At 32.4% G+C, this 21,611-nt stretch overlaps 2 protein-coding genes across 2 annotated transcripts in view; both read left to right on the forward strand.

Annotated features, from left to right (window-relative positions):
- On the forward strand, nt 1–11,723 carry LOC134684328 (uncharacterized). Its single transcript, XM_063543617.1, has 16 exons — nt 1–40; nt 1,446–1,567; nt 2,061–2,151; nt 2,867–2,978; nt 3,928–4,102; nt 4,498–4,687; nt 5,437–5,645; nt 6,077–6,195; nt 6,961–7,169; nt 7,457–7,602; nt 8,523–8,699; nt 8,958–9,116; nt 9,971–10,113; nt 10,557–10,627; nt 10,900–11,066; nt 11,553–11,723. The coding sequence occupies exons 1-16, from the start codon at nt 1–3 to the stop codon at nt 11,721–11,723; spliced, it is 2,301 nt and encodes a 766-aa protein (XP_063399687.1).
- Nucleotides 11,724–13,170: 1,447 nt separating this feature from the next.
- Nucleotides 13,171–21,611, forward strand: part of LOC134684329 (uncharacterized) — a 108,007-nt gene continuing 99,566 nt past the window's right edge. The window contains exons 1-7 of the mRNA XM_063543618.1: nt 13,171–13,187; nt 13,537–13,543; nt 13,745–13,921; nt 14,906–15,053; nt 15,301–15,384; nt 15,732–15,883; nt 17,000–17,138. Of these exons, the coding sequence (XP_063399688.1) occupies nt 13,171–13,187; nt 13,537–13,543; nt 13,745–13,921; nt 14,906–15,053; nt 15,301–15,384; nt 15,732–15,883; nt 17,000–17,138 (724 nt within the window). The remainder of the gene's footprint in view (nt 13,188–13,536; nt 13,544–13,744; nt 13,922–14,905; nt 15,054–15,300; nt 15,385–15,731; nt 15,884–16,999; nt 17,139–21,611) is intronic.

The raw sequence follows: 21,611 nt of genomic DNA on the forward strand, positions 1-21,611 counted from the left end.
ATGAGGAAGGTGAAAGCTGTCAATGAATTCAGTTCTACAGGTATACTTTTTTAAGGGGAGACTTTCTTTTTATGCCCCACCTACGATAGTAGAGGGGCATTATGTTTTCTGGTCTGTGGCTCCCTTTGTTCGTCCGTCCGTCCGTCCGTCCGTTCGTTCCTCCTGCTTCAGGTTAAAGTTTTTGGTCAAGGTAGTTTTTGAAACTTAGTACACTTGTTGCTTATGATATAATCTTTCTAATTTTAAAGCCAAATTAGAGTTTTGACCCCAATTTCATGGTCCATTGAACATGTAAAAAGATAGTGCGAGTGGGGCATCCGTGTACTTCAGACATATTCTTGTTTTTTGTTGAGATGTCTTTCTACACTTAGCTATAGACAATAGATTTGATTTTTATGCCCCACCTACGATAGTAGGGGGGCATTATGTTTTCTGGTCTGTGCGTCCGTTCGTCCATCTGTCCGTCCGTCCACCCGTTCGTCCGTCTGTCCCGCTTCAGGTTAAAGTTTTTGGTCAAGGTAGTTTTTGATGAAGTTGAAGTCCAATCGACTTCAAACTTAGTACACATGTTCCCTATGATATGATCCTTCTAATGTTAATGCCAAATTAGAGTTTTTACCCCAATTTCACGGTCCACTGAACATGGAAAATGATAGTGCGAGTGGGGCATTCGTGTACTGGGGACACATTCTTGTTAATTGTCATTTACATTTATATTTTTATGTCCCATTTATAGGCATTATGTTTCCTGGTCTCTTCATCAGTCTGTTTGTACGTTTATCTGCCTGTCTGTCTGTCCTGCTTCAGGTTAAAGTTTTTGGTTGAGATAGTTTTTGATGAAGTTGAAGTTCGATCAAATTGAAACTTATTTCACATGTTCCCTATGATATAATCTTTCCAATTTTAACCCCAAATTAGAGAATTTTTTTTTCACAGTCCACTGAACATAGAAAATAATATGGCGGATGGTGCATTCATGTACTGGGGACTCATTCTTGTTAGTAAATTATATTATAACAAAATATAGAGTGTGGGGACTCATTCTTGTTAGTAAATTATATTATAACAAGATATAGAGATGATATTTGTTTTTCTATTATTACCAAAACATTAATTTGTTGTACATGTATTACTTCCATTGAGCTGCATTATGACTTTCCATGAGTATGGTATATATAAAAAAGAAGATGTGGTATGCACAAGAGACCAAAATGACACAAATGAACTACTATGTATAGATATAAGAAGATGTGATGTGAGTGCCAATGAGACAACTCTCCATCCAAATGCATGCAAATAACTTGTAGTATGATTACCAATTTTAAAAATTGGTAAAAAAGTCAATCCCCAATAGAAAAAGTTGATTTATGTCCTACAAATATCCATATGTGATTAATGATTATTTAGAAACTCAGTAATTTAAGATATACATAATATATTTATAGCCTACCCAGAAATGTCTGCCATTAGCAATGGAAAGCTTGAATTTCTAACCAGACACAGAGCTACAGACCTTCTAGATAAACCAATTACTGAACTGATAAATGGAACAATTCATGTACAACAGGTAAGAATTTAGCATTCCAGTGAGCACCAAGCTTATTATTTCTGATGCATGCAAAGATTAGATGAATCTTTGTTTAAAATTCTTTTCTTTTTTAATTGAAAAAGTAACTTTTAAAAACTCTTAATCCTGAAATTTCAAAAAAAAATAAAATTCTAGCATGATTCAAATTTCAAGAGTACTTTTATTATTTCCTCTTTAATTGTATGCTTCATATCAGATTGTGTTTACAGAATAGAAATCTTGAGGGGGTACAATAAAAAAAGCAGGGTTGATAGGCATATTATATTAACATGTTCACGTGCTGAATATATTGCATATCAATTCGACCATGGACCTTATGCAGCTATCCATCAATTGTTCATGTGCTTCACTTAACACAGTTTTAAAAAAAAGATTTCTATTCTGTAAGTACAAACTGATATGAAGCATGCAATTAATGTCAACAGCACATACTGTTTAAGAGAGACAGACTTAAAATACACTTTTTCTACAGTTTAAGAGAAAGAAACCAAAAGTACCTGTGATGCAGTTATGGCAAGATCTGAAGAGCAATGTGACATGTATCAGAGAGGAGCCAGAAGAGGGTTTGTGTTCTATTACTGTTTAGAAGCATTAATTCAGGCCTAATAAGATAGAATATACAAGAGAGAAGTACATATGTTAAACAAAATAATTCCTACACTTAACTGTTACATTGTAAATAGGTTAGATATTTGTGTAATTTTGGCATCAAATGATCACTGTAGAACCCTGTGTTGAAGTTTATTTTGAATAAAACAAATATACTGTGGATTCATTTATTTTCGTGGGTACCAATTTTCGTGGTTTGAGGAAAACTTACATATTCGTGGATATTTAATTTCGTTGTTTTGGCGATGTCTATACTCATTCCTTTAAAAAAATTGTATTTCGTTGAACATTTGAATCGTGGTTCTCCTGTACCCACGAAATCCACGAAAATTGGTATCCAACGAATATTAATGAATTCACAGTATATGAAATTGAAATAGGAGGGCATATTTTGTCTGTTTCTCATATCAGAAGTACCAGTTTTTGAACTATCAAACATCAGAAAACCAGTGCACTCTTATATGGGAATACATATGTCCATTTTTTAGCACAAGCCAGTCATTTAATTTTTGATCTTAATAATTTGCAATTAATTTCAATTTAGAAAGCAATGGGGAAATAAATTAGTGGTTTGTCGTAACAAATAGTTATAAATGTTATAAGTACTGTATATTGACCTAATATAGTAGTTGATAATTAAAACTGTTTAATGATACTGTTAATTAACAGGTTCCCCTATTGCATCTTATTGTTTCCTGAAGTCACTTGAGATCATGAAGCTGTTACCTGATGAAGAGATTGTTAAAGTGGCAGATTTCTACTTCATTCAACTTAAACCATTGTATGTAATATTGTAAAGATAGAAATACATTATTTATTTGGGGGATAGATCACATAATAGACACTGTTTTGAGACAAAAATCTCAGTTATTGATTTGGGAATGTACACCGGGCGGTCGGTTCGGCAGGTTGGCGGGCAGCAGCCACATGTTGTCTGTGCATTTACTCATGAAATGTTTAACCAAAGTTTTCAAAATTTTAATATGTTGTTACTGACAACAAAATGGAGGTCAAGTTCAATAATGACGATTTTGACTGTTATGGTTGTTGAAAGATTAAATAATGATGTTTCCAGACCTGTCTGTGCTTCTACTCATGAACTGTTCCACCAAAGCTTTTAAAATTTCAATATGTTATATTGATGACAAAATTGAGGTCAAGTTCAATAATGAAGATTTTGACTTTTACCATTCAGGAGTCGTGGTTCTTGAAAGATGGAAAAATTGTGTTTCCAGTCATGTTGTTGCTTTTACTCATGAACCATTCTACCAAAGCTTTTCAAATTTTAATATGTTGTTACTGATGATAAAATGGAGGTCAAATTTGATATTGACGATTTTCACTTTCACCGTTCATCAGTTGTGATATTGAAAAATGCCAGGACACAAATAAATGTTAATAAATCTGGTTTGCTATCACTCTGACAGCCTCTTGTTAAAAATTACACAGAAAATAATACATGGTGTATATATATTCTTTTTATTTCATTTACTATTTTACAGACAAGAACTAACTCTTTACATGTTTGTTGCCAAGATATAATATTTCATTGCTTTATATGATGCAATTACAAAATGTTCATTGTAAATCAGAAATAAGAAATTAAAAATAATGCTTGTCTATTGCAAGGATAGTTTTATTCATCATGAACAAGTGTTGCTTAATTAATTGCTGGAGGTTCTTTTTTTCAAATTTTAATGGGTTTATTGAGTAATCAATGTTGAATTCAGGTTAATGAGAAACAAAGAAGCCACAGAAATAATGGTTGATGTTTTTGGTGCCTTGGGAACAGACCTTACCCAAAATCTTTTAGTGGAGAAAATTTTGAGAGCTGATAGAGCTAACCCTACATTGATTGTACGTCTAATGACACATATAGTGGGCATGGATGAACCACCAGTTGAGGTAGGTCATCTTCAGGTTATATTTTGCACACCAGTTTCGTTGGACAATTGTGGAGGCTGATATTGTTTCACTCTTAGAATGGTGAAGTTATTTAATTGCCCTGTTTATATTGAACAAAAGTTTTTTTTAGACCATCAGTCTCATCTTTTTGACATATCTGGTTCATATCTAAACTCAGGTAACATTGAAATTTTTCATGCTGAAAAGTTCATCAGATTATAATGAGCAGGTTCTTGTACACATGTTTATTTTTTAAATAGGTTTGTTTTGTGTGCAATGTTTTATAATAGGTGATTGGAAAAATATCAATATATAATCTCATACAATATGAATTTAGTGATATTCAAATATAAGTTTGAAATTTCATTAAAGATAAATCCTTAAAAATCTTGTAGAACATTACTACAGCCATGGAAGATATTTGTTTCAAACCAGAGAAGTTTCATAGTTATATGTATGAAGGGGACCTTCACAACAGAGTACTTCTGGCACTAGGGTCAGTAGCGCACAAGTTATCCAAAGCTGGACAGACAGACAAAGCTACAGAGATCATAAACAGAGTTCATAGTATGATTGGACTTCATGGTTAGTAAATAAGAATTAGATTGGACTCAAATACACTGTTAACCAATTTATTTTATAGATATTTTTTTGCAGGATTATCAGATTTCCTTGTAATAGTTGAATAAGGAACAATCGAAGTTTTACATTTGTGTGACGATTTATATTTACGTTATTTAAGTCACAAACATAAATTGCTTGCGATAATAAATGGCTCACAAGAGCAAGTTGGATTACAGTAATGAAGTTGGTTTTTGGGGTAAAGATTGCATGTGGATGCATTTCAGTGGGTGTCAATTTTTGTGGATTGAGGAAAACTTGCAGTTTTGTGGGTATTTGATTTCATGGTTTTTTGTCGATCTCTGAATACAAAGTCTGTAGACAATATGTACTTCGTAAAACATTTGAATTTGTGGTTAACTTGTATTCACAAAAAATACAAAAATTGGTATCTAATGCATAATAATGAATCCACTGTATACTGTGGATTCATTATTATTTGTTGGATACCAATTTTTATGGGTTTTGTGGGTAGAGAGGAACCACGAATTTAAATGTTCAAAGAATATCATATTTGCAATAGGTTTTGTATACAGAAATTGGCAAAACCACGAAATCAAATATCCACGAAAATGCCAGTTTTCAGCAATCCACATAAATTGATGCCCACGAAAATAAATGAATCCACAGTAGTTAAGAGAATATTGATGCAACTTACATTTTTATGCAAAGACTCACATTTTATTTGGTTTAAGTACTCCTCCTTTTGACAGACCCTTGGTTATACAGGCAGAGAAGATCATCCCAGTCCAGAGTACAGAAGATGGAGTATGACCGCTATAGAGCAGTTTTACTGGAAACATTGGGTAACGCTAGGATGGATCACTCTTATGATTATATCATCTCACATATCAATACTACAAACTCACCATGGATCAAAAGAGCGGGAGTACATGCTCTTAGAAAATATAACCACCATATGGTAAATTTTTATAACTTATCATGTATTAACAGGGATACATACTTTCATAAAATGTAAGATTCATAGATTAAGTCAGAATTGTAATTTAATTGTGCTTTTCCTTTTTGGTGAAGTTCGACGTGTAGATACATTTAAAAGGTTCGAGCAACATTTGAAAAACTAATATATCATGTTGGTTTTCTGACTTGTTGCAGATCCAAATCCATCCATTTTTGATAGCTAGAGTGAGTTCCCTTTAAATGTATTAAGCTTAAAAAATGGATAAAATTATATTCATTTTCCATTTTAGAATGAAGGGTAATGTATACAAATTTGATAGGAAAAGGTGTGGATGTTTGTCAATGTTGATATGAAGGTAATATTTTAGTTACATTTCCTTGATATATGCCAACTATATTGTACTTGCCAAATAAATTGGTTTTGACTTTCAGGCAGCCAATGTATTGCTGACCACTGCATTATATGATGATGATGAGAATGTAAGATATGAGGCTCTGCTGATGTACCAAGCTCATCCAAAGTCTGTCTTGCTTAATCCATTAAATGTCAGGTAAAACAGATTATAAGTAATCTAAATGTTCCTACATCATAATACTGCTTCAGTGGTCTACAGTAGAGTGCTCACTTTGAGAGTGAGATGTTGTGTGTTAGATCCCTGGGTTTGTCACATCAGAGTTTTTAGAATTAGAACAGTAAACAACAGTGGACAACACATATTTCAGATAGCCTATATAAATATAGGTCATATGTCTTAAAACTAAAATTAAACACAGTGATGCTTCCATCAGGATGACCACTAACTTGAACCAGGAAAAGCACATAATTTGGAAAGCAGAGTAATGCTCTTCTCATATATGTACAGAAACCACATTTTCTAATTTTGAAATTATATTGAGATTCACAATAGACCAATTTCAAGCTCTTTTTAATAAAAAATTATGAATGTCAGGTGACCAGAGTTTAATCATCATATATGACTTCATTGAACACTAAGCTCTTACTGTGACATAACAAAATAAGCATTGGAACATTAAAAAAATTCAGACCATCAAAGGTGGTTACCATTAGGTAGTCAATAATTGGTTGACTACCTAATCTTATTGTTGATATCCATCACAGTAAATTTTGTGAGTCTTCAGATAAATCGTACAAATATCAAGGTTTATTAAAGCTGATTAATGGTAACAATTTTGTACAGGTCCAATTTATGTTTTATTCCAGTGGTTATTGAAACCCTAGAAAAAGCAAAAAAAACATTATGTTTTTGTGTGTTGATATTTTCTATTAATTTCTCTATAAAATTTACTTATTTTAGGAATGACAGTAATGAAACTAGTGTTATAGATCCATACGCGTCAGACATGCATTTTGTGGCTGTGAATCAACGAGCGAAGAGAGGATTTTTTGACGGACTACATTTTAGACTGCAGGCACCAGGTGTAGACTGGAGAAAATTGCTTGGTTCTGAAGATGTTGGTGCTTCATTTGGAATCATCATTGAAAACTACCTGGATTTGAAAATAGGTTAGAAATTTAAGAAATTGTGATATTTGGTGTACTTTTTTTGTGACTACAATAAAAAGATGTAAGATTTAACATGTTGATCGAGTGTATATTCCCTGCTCATATTCTTCCAATATTTCCCACTGGGGTTGAAGCACCCATTATTTAATCTATCAAATAAATTGTTTTGATAAAAACATTTACTCTATTTGGAGCTTATCAGACCTGAATATGTAACCTCCAGATTAATATACTTTATATTGTGCTATTAGTGATAGTTTTCAAAAATTTACTTATCTCTATTTCAGCACCACTTAGTGGGCATGTAAAAGTGAATGTCCATGATGAAGCCTACGCTAGAATACATCTTGGTATAGTTAATAAAAACTTGGATTTTTTCTTGGCAAGACTATGCTTCAAAGGTGGCACTAAATACAACCTTAACATTTTACAGGTACATGAAATTTGTAGGCTTATAGTATGGTGATGTTGGGCATTAGGCCAGGGGTGGATGGGTATGGAAAAGTGTGTACCTAAATAACATATATGAAACTGTGTTCTCCCCAGTGCCTATAAGAATCATAGTAATTTGATGCTATAATCTTTAATGTGATGCTATCTAAAGTGGTTTTCTTTTAGATTATAATTTGGATGTGATGCTATAATTAGAACAAGATGTTTTTTCAATTTCCAATGTTTACCAGGATGCTTAATGAAATATCTGGGGAGAAAACGGTGAACCTACTATTAAATGTGATTGTTTGTCAGAGGAATTTTAACTTTTCATTTTTTAATTATTTAAATTTTCAGTATAGAGCATTATCCATTGTCTAAGAAACATTCTGTGCAACTTTGTTATTATTTCAGTTATTGGTCTTTTTTTTTTTATCAAATAATCAAATGAAAATCATCAGCTTGAGAATCTTGTGTTCTTTTCAGATGTTTTAAAAAATGTACTACATATATTAGTGTTTTTGACATTATTGATTGATTGTTGAACAGAAATCTCAATTATATCTTGGGTAATTAATTTTGTTAAAAAATGTATTATTTCTTTGCTTTAAGTTCTTTCTTGTTATTTTTTAAACTTGCTTTAAGTTCTTTCTTGTTATTTTTTAAACTTGCTTTAAGTTCTTTCTTGTTATTTTTTAAACTTGCTTTAAGTTCTTTCTTGTTATTTTTTAAACTTGCTTTAAGTTCTTTCTTGTTATTTTTTTAACTTACAATAAGTTTACAAAAGCAGATATAGAGTACTACAGATTTGAATATTTGTAAAATATTTGTAGGTTATTAATTTAACCTTACTAAGTAGAAAAAATAAGCGAGAACTCTTAATGACAAAACATTCCACAAAACATACATATTATTTTGTAGGAAAATGAAATGAAGAAAGTTGGCAACATGGCAAAAGGATTTGACGGTGCCATAAAAGGAATTGTGGGAGGGATAAAAGATGGAATAGATCTGTTTAAACAGATCATCTCTGGAAAATTGTCATTTAAAAAAATGATTACAGACTTTGTCGATGCTCTGGAGAATCTACCAAAAACAGTGTGTACAATTTACTTTTTAATATGCAGACAAATGAAATTAGAGATTAAGTCTAAAGGTGGAATCACCAAGTTTATTAATTAAGTCTGTGTCAACTTAAAAAACATCAAGCAAGATATGAAAGAATAATCTTTGTAGTTTTGTCTTTATATACAGTAAATCTGAATGATAGATCAAGTCTAATTATATAAATAAACGATTAGTTTATTGAAAAAAAACCCAGTGATTTATCCTTCAAATTTTGTTTGTCAATTTCAGGTAGTGAAGCTGAGAGAAACAGCTATAGATGTGATAAAGGCCCTTGGTAGAATTGATGAACGAGATTTACCTCCCTTTATTAGACCAGTAAAAAGATTAGTGATGCATGTTACAAAGCTGTTCAATGATATCAAGTCAGATGTCATGACGTTTTATAATGTAAATATCATTCTTCAGTTGATATTAGTTTTGAGTATATCTAGTTGCCTTTGGATAACTAAGGCCACTATGACAATTGGTACTAGCTCTGATATATCCAGTTTTTGTCGAGCCTTCGACTTTAGTCGAAAAAGCGAGACTAAGCGATCCTACTTTCCGTCGGCGGCGGCAGCGGCGGCGGCAGCGGCGGGGTCCACAAATATTCACTCTGTGGTTAAAGTTTATGAAATTTTAATTACTTTCTTAAACTATACTGGATTTCTACTAAACTTGGACAGAAGCTTGTTTATGATCACAAGATAGTATCCAGAAGTAAATTTTGAAAAAATAAAATTCCATTTTTTCCATATTTTATTTATAAATGGACTTAAGATTTTCTTCCAGTTAACATAACATACAGTCTGCAGTTAAAGTTTTCAAAACATTTATTAGATTCATTAACTATCCTAGATATTTACCAAACTTGGACAGAAGGTTCTTACAATCATAAGATAGTATCAAGAGGAATATTTTTATTGATTTTTTTCCTCATTGTTGTTGAGCTTGCAATTTACAGCAAAAGTAGGCGAGACACTGGGTTCCGCGGAACCCTTACAAATTTGTTTGTTTGTAGAAATGAAAAAAATAATCTGTTTTGTACTTTCAAAAAGTTTCCAGTTTAAGATATTCAATATTTCATTTTATATTTTTATGAAGTCACAAATACGGGGAAAATGTCTTCAAAATAATTCAGTATAATTCCATTATGGATAAAAAAAAATGGACTAATCAGCCGTGTAATTTTTAAAATTCATGATAGAAAACATACCATTTACCTTTTACAGAATATAGAATATCTATAATGTGTATTTTAGACTCTAGAAGAGACAATAACAGTGATAATACCAAAGAGTGCCACAGATGTGTATGAGGCCATCAAAGAAGTCATACATGCCTTTAGTATCATGATCAAAGATCCTAAAACTGCCATTACTCAAATAGGCAAAGGAGCTTTGACGTAAGTGTAAATTGTTTGTTTAATTTGTGAAACATTACTTGGTTGTTTTAGTTTGAGTTCTGGATCTGACATTTTTAAAAACCTATACTATTTATCATTAATATTTCACAAAAATAGTTCTATAGTATGATACATTGCTGTTAATTTTGTGTGTATGTTATCATTGTCTTTCAGAAACATCGTTACTGTAGTTAAAAGATGATTTAAAAATAAGAAGATGTGGTATAATTGACAATGAGACAACTATGCCCCAAATTTTTAATAAAATATAATACAAATGTAGTTAAAGACAGCTCTATCACTGAAAAAAAAACATTTGTCCATTTTTTTATGTCTTTATTTTAATTTCGTTGTTTGATTGGCATCAAGTGTAAGTATTGCATCACTATTGTCTGATTGATACAGTTCTGTTTAAATAATTTCATATATTTATTGTTTTGCAGGATTTACACATCGGTCATGTCTCTGATTGATGCTGTTAACAAAACAAGAGAAGCATGTTTCTTCCTTAAAGGTAGGAAGGATACAAGGGGTTAGGCATTGAAACAGGATCACTAAATTTATGAAAGGGAGATAAATATCGCTCATGTGTGAGACCATAACATGCATTTTAATAAGCTCTTATTTCTAAATCATTTAATATTGAGTCAAATTGAATAGTTTAAAAAAAAATGCATACAATGTAATAAAAATAATTCAATGTAATTTTTGTTTAAATGCTATTTATGCATTATTTTTTAAAAACAAAATAGTATATTTGATTTTAAAAAAACCTACAATTTTTAGATGATAAGCCATACTGGTTTGACATTCCACACCAGTTTGAGATTGTTAAAGGAATGTCCAAGGCTGCCTTTGATGCTATAGCCCATCACAGTGGAGACTGGGTCAAGGAAGAGATACAAGAAGATGTTGACAACATTGCTGCATTTACTAAAGGGAGACTATCCACTGTAAGTTACTTTTGTGCTTTTGTTTAATTTAGCAAAACAAATTTTAGAGAAAGAGAACCAACATTGTATTCCTAATGAATCCGTACACATTCATTAAAAAAAGAAGAAAAATATCAGCTAGGATACCTAGCTGATAGCAAGCAACAATTTGATCAAATTGCATAAAACAATATAATTAGGCATGCATGTCATTGTGGTCAAAGTTTTAAAAGAAACCAAACTGGCAAAGAACATGACCACAATTTTCTGCCAGAAAAGCTTCAGGAAGTATAGAGGTATTAAAACATTGTCATATCAGCAACATTTTTTTTTAAAGAAATTAAATTCCTTTTGTTAATTTTGGTAAAGAGTTATGAAGAAATTTTTATCTACTTTCTCATTTGACACAATCTAAAGAACTATTATCTAATTTTGTTTTAACCATTGAATATAGGTATTTGTAGATAAAATGACTGCTCTTACTAAGTTTATATACTATATTTTCAGACTGCACTGAGAAAAGAAATCACCCAAAACATCACTAAGTTAGTACACGATCTGTTAGAACCCTTCCAACCCCTGGTGGGATTCATAGATCCATTCCTTAAGCTGTATAATACTGTGTTTGGTACAATCAAAAACGTCAAGAAGGCTTATGACATACTGAAAGAAGGGTAAGTAAATTACTTAGAATTCAATTCCAATATAATTACATTACATGTAAGTTTCATTTTATAAGTTATTTTTATTGGCTAACAGCAATCAAGCATCATTCTGAAATTAACCTACTTTCAAAATGAAATGTGATATTCCTGATGACACGAGCTTCCACAATAAAGTGCACAGGTAAATAAAAGAAAAACTTTATAGAAATTGTGTTTTCATGATTATTGCAAAACATGTAGTAATCACAAGTTTTGAATGCTTCTTGATTGATTTTAACATAGTAATTTTACAGGGTTGTAAAAACTTACTTTTGCGCATGTTCTAAGTTAAGTATTTTGGTCAATGCTTCCACAAAAAAATTTAAATCATAAAATTTTAGGTTTTGCCTAATGCATTTGCTGTAAAATGATTAAATTCAACTTTGAGAATTTTATATTGAGCAATTAAAAATGGCTTTTAAGAGGTGAAGCTATGATATTCTTTTTGGACTTATTTATACATATACCCATAATAAAAATATAAAAAATATTTTATGATTTCCGTTGCAGGTACCAATTTGCTAGGTCTATCATTGACAGACTGTTTGGTCCGAGGGCTCACAAGGAGTTTCCTAGAGATACAAGACTTAGTGGGAATGGTTGTAGTGGTGAGGGGTTCTATCCTTCCAAGAAAAAGAAAGGATCAGAGTACTGGTCAAAAGGAGTTGATTTAGAGATTGAATATCATGAAGATGTAAGTACACCTTTAGGAGGTTTATATTTCTTGTCAGCAAGGTTTTAATGTACTCTAAACATAAGAGTAAGGGCTATATTGCATTCACCTTCTGTGTCCACCTGTTTTGAATTTTCTGACACTTATTGAAGCTGGAATAAAAGTTTTTAAGGTATCTAGGTTTGAATTATGACAGGTGTAATGGTTTAACAGCTTCCATCAACAATTTTATAGTTCAGGTGATGATATTCTCCGATTAAAACTGTAGTTATGTATTGTATATTGTTATCAAATATTCAGCACTTTCATTTGCAGCTTCTATCCTTAGAGATACTGGCAAAAGGTGCTCCTCACCAAAATAAAAAGCATAAATGAAAAGCAAGATATCCAGAACGTTCTAAGCAAAGACTTTTTTTTTTAAAATAAACAATATGATAAAACTTATTCATCAAATCTTGCTTGTTAAAAACAAAAAAATATGTGTTAACGTTCATTGATAACGTCTAAATAGATGGATGTCTAAGGTTTAAAATAAATTCTATGGTTTTCTTGAACAAATCTGAATGTTTTCTGTATACACTAATAAAATGTTTCTTTCCCCAGATTGTAGCCCCATTCCCAGGATACATAACAAGGACCAATAGAGATGATGAAGTTGTAATAAAAGCAACTGGTGGATCTCTCCAAGATGTCAACATTTACATCACCAACATTCATCCAGAAGGTGTTGATCATCCCAGTGATGAGAATGACAAAGGAAAGCTCGTAAGTGTTATATATATATATATGATTTTTTCATAAACAAAATTTGTAGGTAGGAATTCTTTTTTTCTCAATTTATTTCATGCTGAGTATATATGGAGTCCTATAATGTTGTCATGAGATACTTCCTGAAGTGCTAATAAATTCTTTAGAACAGGCCTTTTTAGGTAAAAAAACCAACAAGATATACTTACTCCATCTACCCAAGGACTTATATACGTCCCTGATCTACCCCAAAAGATGAAAAACCAAAACCCTTAGAATAGTTTATCTTTTCTATAAAATTTTAAGGATATTACAAAAAAGTTTGTTTAAATATATATTTTGCTATTTGAATAATTTGTTGTTAAAGATCTGTGGTATTTTCTGTTTTATTTATTCATAACTTTATTTTAAGCAGCAATTTATAGATATCTCTTACTGTTGAATACTGTATGTTAATGTCTAGATATATTTTTGAATTTTTTGTTTGTCTTGTTGGATTTATGTTTCGTTCCTTTATTTGATATTTACAAATATACACTTTTGAAAAATGAACATTTCTTTTATTACTTTTAAAGATAGCAGCTGGTGTAAAGATTGGAACAGCTACACATTCAGGCTGTATGAATCATATACATGTAGCCTTTGAAAAGGGAGAGGAAGGATTTATAGACCCTACAAGGTTCTTTGAAGGTAGACCATTCTCTGTACCAACATGGGATCAAAAATGTGATGACTTTAAACTGGTCTGGAAGGTAAGATTCTGTCTTGTTAAAATTATTTCAACCTCCATAGACAAATGCTTAATTTCTACTCATTGGCAAGTTAATATCTAGCATATGTTCGGTCTAAAGATAACAGTCAGATAATAAAACAGTCCTATTTTTATGAGTCATTTGATAATAAAACAGTCTTACTTTTGTGAGTCATTTGATAATAAAACAGTCCTATTTTCATAATTTGTATTTACTAAAAGATAAGGTCTGGTCCATTAATCTTTAAGTTTGAATTTGGATGGTGTCACTTTTACCTTTCTAAAGTTATACCCCTTTACAAATGGAGAAATAGCTGAATATTTTGTTTCCTTTCTCTAATTTTAGTTTGCCTCAAATAAATGTTATGAATTTTGCACACAGTATTTATTACCACCAAACACAGATGATGTTCAAATTTTGGTGGCCTCACTTTCACCAATCTCAAGTTATGTCCCTTTAGAAAAGGAAAAATTGTTAAATTTACCATTTCAGCACTAACTACAATTTGCATCAGCCAAATGTTATGTACTTGTACATGATGCTTGTCACCACCAAATATAGATCAAGCTCAATTTGGTTGGCTGCATTTTCACCCTTCTTGAGCTATGTCTCTTAAAAAATGGAAAAAATTGCTGAATTCATAATACATTGGCTCTTGCATATTAACAAGATGGGCTATGCTATGTTCTATGGATACATTGATCTTTTATTTCAGTTTGAGACCATAGCAGAAGGGTGTATATTATGTTTGGGAGAATAATTGATTGATTGATTGATTGTTGGTTGCTTAACGTCCAGTGGCAAATATTTCATGCATATTCAGGACGATTGGGAGAATACATTGATGTTTTATTTCAGTTTGAGACAATAGCAGAAGGGTGTATATTATGTTTGGGAGAATACATTGATGTTTTATTTCAGTTTGAGACAATAGCAGAAGGGTGTATATTATGTTTGGGAGAATACATTGATGTTTTATTTCAGTTTGAGACAATAGCAGAAGGGTGTATATTATGTTTGGGAGAAGAAGACCCTGCTGAGGACACCAGTCCTGAGATAACCAGTAAAGTAGATCAGCCTTCTGATTTAAGTTCTTCTGATAATCCAGGCTCTGAAGTTTCATCCATTAAAAGTAAGTGTATAATGGAGTAGATATTGGTAAACAAAATTGAATTTATTTTATCAGTTTTAATTTTCATAAAATACTGAATTCAGTCACATGTATTAATGATTTTTCATACATTTCCATTGTCATAATGAGCTGTTGTTATGTACAGTAAGAGTCAATTGTTTATTTTTGTTCATATTTTCAAAGTATTTCATTTAATGGATAAATGTAATAAACATTAAAATTCTGAAACTTTCTTTTTACTTTTTAGGTGATCCTGGTGGAATGTACAACAAGTTTGAGAGTTCAGGGGTCAGAAAGAAAAGATCATTGTTTGGAGGGAGTGACAAAAAAAGTATGAGCTCACAATATTAATATTAAGTTGACTTTTCCCGTTTCAATGTTTACTCTTGATTTGCATATTACAACCCTTGAACTTTATGATAAGATGAGAGAAGTTTGTGAAATAAGTCATGCACAGTAAAAATGATAATTCAGATACATTAATAGAATATGGTTACATAAACTGAAAACAATTTTTCCAAAGGGCATAAAGCTTGACAATGTAATTTTAATAATATAAAATAGTTTATTTTATTTATTCTATGAGCCCTTCCATTTAGATTTCACCTTTTGTGATCCCTGATTGTGTAAGTAGAGATAACTCAGCAGACATTTATCTTTGTATTTTTTAATTCTCAGATCCTTTTATGACACTACTTCACAAAGCCAACACTTTCTTTAAGAAATTCTCAATAAAGAGACTAAAGATGGGAACCATTATAAACTTCCTACAAAAACTTAAAATGACAGACAGCATGAATAAAATGGCAGACGTTATGAAAACTATCAAGGTAAGATTTAAAGATATTTACAGGTTGGTAGTTATGATAAATTTGAACACCTCAAGTTATTTTTCAGATGAAGAAAAGGTCATATGATTTCAAGGTCATATGATTTCAAGGTTAATGTATCATTATTTATTGATTAGTACATGTAGTCAGAATTGTTGTAAGACCAGGAAAATCTGTTTTTCTTTTATCAAAAGACAAATTTTGTACAAAATAAAATGTTTATTTGCCTGGAAATCTTGAAAACATTTTCCGCAAAGCACCATTTTATAAGCATAGACGGGAAGCTTTTAACCAAGGATCTACTCCTACTCATCCTTGCCATTCCACATCGAAGCCTTCTTTTGAAGTTCATAATTAAGTCTTTTCATTTATCTGCTTCTGAAAAATAAAATATGCCTGAAGAATTTAAGCCATTTTCCCCAATGTGCCATTTTATAGACATAGGCAGAGAACTTGTATCTATTGCAGAGGCTAGCAGTTTAAGTCCTATATATCCATCTGCCCCATTTTCCAATGGAGCCAAGTTTTTATGGCCCCGCAACAAAGTTGTCGGGGACATATAGTTTTACCCTTGTCCGCAATTCTGAAATTCCGTAATTCCTTCATTCCGTCATTCCCCAACAAATCATTATACAGGTTTTTTTTTTAGATATTGGACTGATTTTTGGTATGTGAGTTAACCATGATGAGTTACAGATCAAGTTTGAGTTTCGTTCTGCTTCACTAGTTTTGGTCAGAATTATGGGCTTTGGACTTTGATAAATTGTTGAAAATCTCAGTTATATGTGTTTTTTTGAAGGCCTTAAGATTTTGAGCAGATTTAGTATATGTGAGACTACTATTTTGTTTGTGTCGGCATGTGTTGTTGAAATTGCAGATTTTTCAAGTTTTGGAATGGGGCCATTCGTGTCGTTATGACACATCTAGTTTTTGATAGCTCTGTTTGTTATTTTTTTTGGGTGGAAGAGGGATGGGTGCTTTACATTTATTTCTTTAATCATCTGGATTATAAATTATCTTAAGATGATAAACTTTATGCAAATTGTGAAAAACAATTAAATATTAAATGTCATAATCTTTAGTTAATAAATTTTACTGAAGTACAAATTTTTTTAGAAAATAATTGACAACAAACCATGTTTCAACCCAGCACAAGCTACAGATGACCAACTTGTACAGGAGCTTATGGAGAGAGGCAAACCTTTTACTGGAACCAGAGATCAAATGATTAAACGTCTTACACAGGCTGACAATCGTATGTAGCAATATATTCATGTACAACTAACATTGGTTTACTCTCTTAAAGAAAACAAAAAAAACCCCACATTTATAATATAACAAACATTCTAACATGACATCCTTCAAACGCTTTGAGTACACACCCGTGGTAAAATATGAATATATTGCATTGGCTGTTCCGATCGTACTCCCACATCAAATGTTTTTTGAATGAATGAAGTACCCGACGTCATAGAATGATGACGTTATAATTTAAGCATTTTACGGGAAAATACACGCTTTTGATACCGAAAATCATCACAACAAGGAAACGTAAACAAACGATGCAAAATTGTGGTATAAGCCCATTTTTTTATATACATAGAAGGCATATAAGTAAGTTATCATTAAAATTCATCGAAATCTATCTTTATAAGTTTTGTGAATAGTTTGAGCATGTCACTTATTCTGTTTGCTCCGTTCTTTTACGCCAATCTATAAGTGCGTGAATTTATGGGAACGGCAAATAATGGCCTCCACCTAGGGCATTTCGATCCAAAAAAGTAGCCGTATTTGTCCTATTAGAATCGAAATAATTCATGGGGGCTTGAATATATCTAGATTTTACCACAGGTTGTCCCTTTATGCCGATATTTTACCCCTCGCTATCGCTCAGGGTAAAATATTTGTCATAAAGGGCCAACCCGTGGTAAAATCACGATATATTCAAGCCCTCATGAATTATTTCTTAAACAACAAACATATCATGTACTTGATAGACTAACTACTTGATTCATGTCTTTAAAGGCATTAAAAATTTGTTTTCTTACCAGTCAAACTATCTTGACACGATTTGTGATTGGGTTGTATCAAGCATGCTAAAGTTTGTTGTTGAATTGTATTACAGATGTTATTAAAACCAGATCAATTCTACCATGTTTCAAATAGTTTTGAAATAGCTTTGGTTTTACTTTATTTCAGAGCTTTTCCTACCAAAGAGGTGTTTGGAGTTTAGAGTCAAATTTCCTGACATCTTTTCTTTCATTATATTGTTTTTTTTCTGCTGAGTGTCCACTGACTGCTATTATTTTACCAATAGTGTTGAAAGTTTAAAAACCAACAATCAATCAATCTATCAGTCCATTATATATGTATACTGATAAACTGATATTTTATATTTACAGAATGTCCCTGGTTATCCTTCACCATGCCTGAGAACCTGATATTCCACTTTATATTTACAGAATGTCCCTTGTTATCCCTTCACCATACCTGAGAACCTGATATTCTATTTTATATTTACAGAATGTCCCTTGTTATCCTTCACCATGCCTGAGAACCTGATATTCCATTTTATATTTACAGAGTGTCCCTTGTTATCCTTCACCATGCCTGAGAACTGATATTCCACTTTATATTTACAGAATGTCCCTTGTTATCCCTTCACCATGCCTGAGAACCTGATATTCCATTTTATATTTACAGAATGTCCCTTGTTATCCTTCACCATGCCTGAGAACCTGATATTCCATTTTATATTTACAGAATGTCCCTTGTTATCCTTCACCATGCCTGAGAACCTGATATTTCATTTTATATTTACAGAATGTCCCTTGTTATCCTTCACCATGCCTGAGAACCTGATATTCCACTTTATATTTACAGAATGTCCCTTGTTATCCCTTCACCATGCCTGAGAACCTGATATTCCATTTTATATTTACAGAATGTCCCTTGTTATCCTTTCACCATGCCTGAGAACCTGATATTCCATTTTATATTTCCAGAATGTCCCTTGTTATCCCTTCACCATGCCTGAGAACTGATATTCCACCTTATATTTACAGAATGTCCCTTGTTATCCTTTCACCATGCCTGAGAACCCAATATTCCATTTTATATTTCAAGAATGTCCCTTGTTATCCCTTCACCATGCCTGAGAACTGATATTCCACTTTATATTTACAGAATGTCCCTTGTTATCCTTTCACCATGCCTGAGAACCTGATATTCCACTTTATATTTACAGAATGTCCCTTGTTATCCCTTCACCATGCCTGAGAACTGATATTCCATTTTATATTTACAGAATGTCCCTTGTTATCCTTCACCATGCCTGACAACCTGATATTCCATTTTATATTTACAGAATGTCCCTTGTTATCCTTCACTATGCCTGAGAACCTGATTTTTCCATTTTATATTTACAGAATGTCCCTTGTTATCCTTCACCATGCCTGAGAACCTGATATTCCATTTTATATTTACAGAATGTCCCTTGTTATCCCTTCACCATGCCTGAGAACCTGATTTTCCATTTTATATTTACAGAATGTCCCTTGTTATCCTTCACCATGCCTGAGAACCTGATATTCCATTTTATATTTACAGAATGTCCCTTGTTATCCTTTCACCATGACTGAGAACCTGATATTCCACTTTATATTTACAGAATGTCCCTTGTTATCCTTCACTATGCCTGAGAACCTGATATTCCATTTTATATTTACAGAATGTCCCTTGTTATCCCTTCACCATGCCTGAGAACCTGATATTCCATTTTATATTTACAGAATGTCCCTTGTTATCCTTCACCATGCCTGAGAACCTGATATTCCATTTTATATTTACAGAATGTCCCTTGTTATCCTTCACCATGCCTGAGAACCTGATATTCCACTTTATATTTACAGAATGTCCCTTGTTATCCTTCACCATGCCTGAGAATGTGATTTTCCATTTTATATTTACAGAATGTCCCTTGTTATCCCTTCACCATGCCTGAGAACCTGATATTCCATTTTATATTTACAGAATGTCCCTTGTTATACCTTCACCATGCCTGAGAACCTGATATTCCATTTTATATTTACAGAATGTCCCTTCTTATCCTTCACCATGCCTGAGAACCTGATATTCCATTTTATATTTACAGAATGTCCCTTGTTATCCTTTCACCATACCTGAGAACCTGATATTTCATTTTATATTTACAGAATGTCCCTTGTTATCCCTTCACCATGCCTGAGAACCTGATATTCCATTTTATATTTACAGAATGTCCCTTGTTATCCTTTCACCATGCCTGAGAACCTGATATTCCACTTTATATTTACAGAATGTCCCTTGTTATCCCTTCACCATGCCTGAGAACTGATATTCCATTTTATATTTACAGAATGTCCCTTGTTATCCTTCACCATGCCTGAGAACCTGATATTCCATTTTATATTTACAGAATGTCCCTTGTTATCCTTCACCATGCCTGAGAACCTGATATTCCACTTTATATTTACAGAATGTCCCTTGTTATCCTTCACCATGCCTGAGAATGTGATTTTCCATTTTATATTTACAGAATGTCCCTTGTTATCCCTTCACCATGCCTGAGAACCTGATATTCCATTTTATATTTACAGAATGTCCCTTGTTATACCTTCACCATGCCTGAGAACCTGATATTCCATTTTATATTTACAGAATGTCCCTTCTTATCCTTCACCATGCCTGAGAACCTGATATTCCATTTTATATTTACAGAATGTCCCTTGTTATCCTTTCACCATACCTGAGAACCTGATATTTCATTTTATATTTACAGAATGTCCCTTGTTATCCCTTCACCATGCCTGAGAACCTGATATTCCATTTTATATTTACAGAATGTCTGTTGTTATCCTTCACCATGCCTGAGAACCTGATATTCCATTTTATATTTACAGAATGTCCCTTGTTATCCTTTCACCATGCCTGAGAACCTGATATTCCATTTTATATTTCCAGAATGTCCCTTGTTATCCCTTCACCATGCCTGAGAACTGATATTCCACTTTATATTTACAGAATGTCCCTTGTTATCCTTTCACCATGCCTGAGAACCTGATATTCCATTTTATATTTCAAGAATGTCCCTTGTTATCCCTTCACCATGCCTGAGAACTGATATTCCACTTTATATTTACAGAATGTTCCTTGTTATCCTTTCACCATGCCTGAGAACCTGATATTCCACTTTATATTTACAGAATGTCCCTTGTTATCCCTTCACCATGCCTGAGAACTGATATTCCATTTTATATTTACAGAATGTCCCTTGTTATCCTTCACCATGCCTGACAACCTGATATTCCATTTTATATTTACAGAATGTCCCTTGTTATCCTTCACTATGCCTGACAACCTGATTTTTCCATTTTATATTTACAGAATGTCCCTTGTTATCCCTCACCATGCCTGAGAACCTGATATTCCATTTTATATTTACAGAATGTCCCTTGTTATCCCTTCACCATGCCTGAGAACCTGATTTTCCATTTTATATTTACAGAATGTCCCTTGTTATCCTTCACCATGCCTGAGAACCTGATATTCCATTTTATATTTACAGAATGTCCCTTGTTATCCTTTCACCATGACTGAGAACCTGATATTCCACTTTATATTTACAGAATGTCCCTTGTTATCCTTCACTATGCCTGAGAACCTGATATTCCATTTTATATTTACAGAA

The sequence above is a fragment of the Mytilus trossulus genome, chromosome 9, assembly GCF_036588685.1.
Source record: "Mytilus trossulus isolate FHL-02 chromosome 9, PNRI_Mtr1.1.1.hap1, whole genome shotgun sequence".
Taxonomy (NCBI): Eukaryota; Metazoa; Mollusca; class Bivalvia; order Mytilida; family Mytilidae; genus Mytilus; species Mytilus trossulus.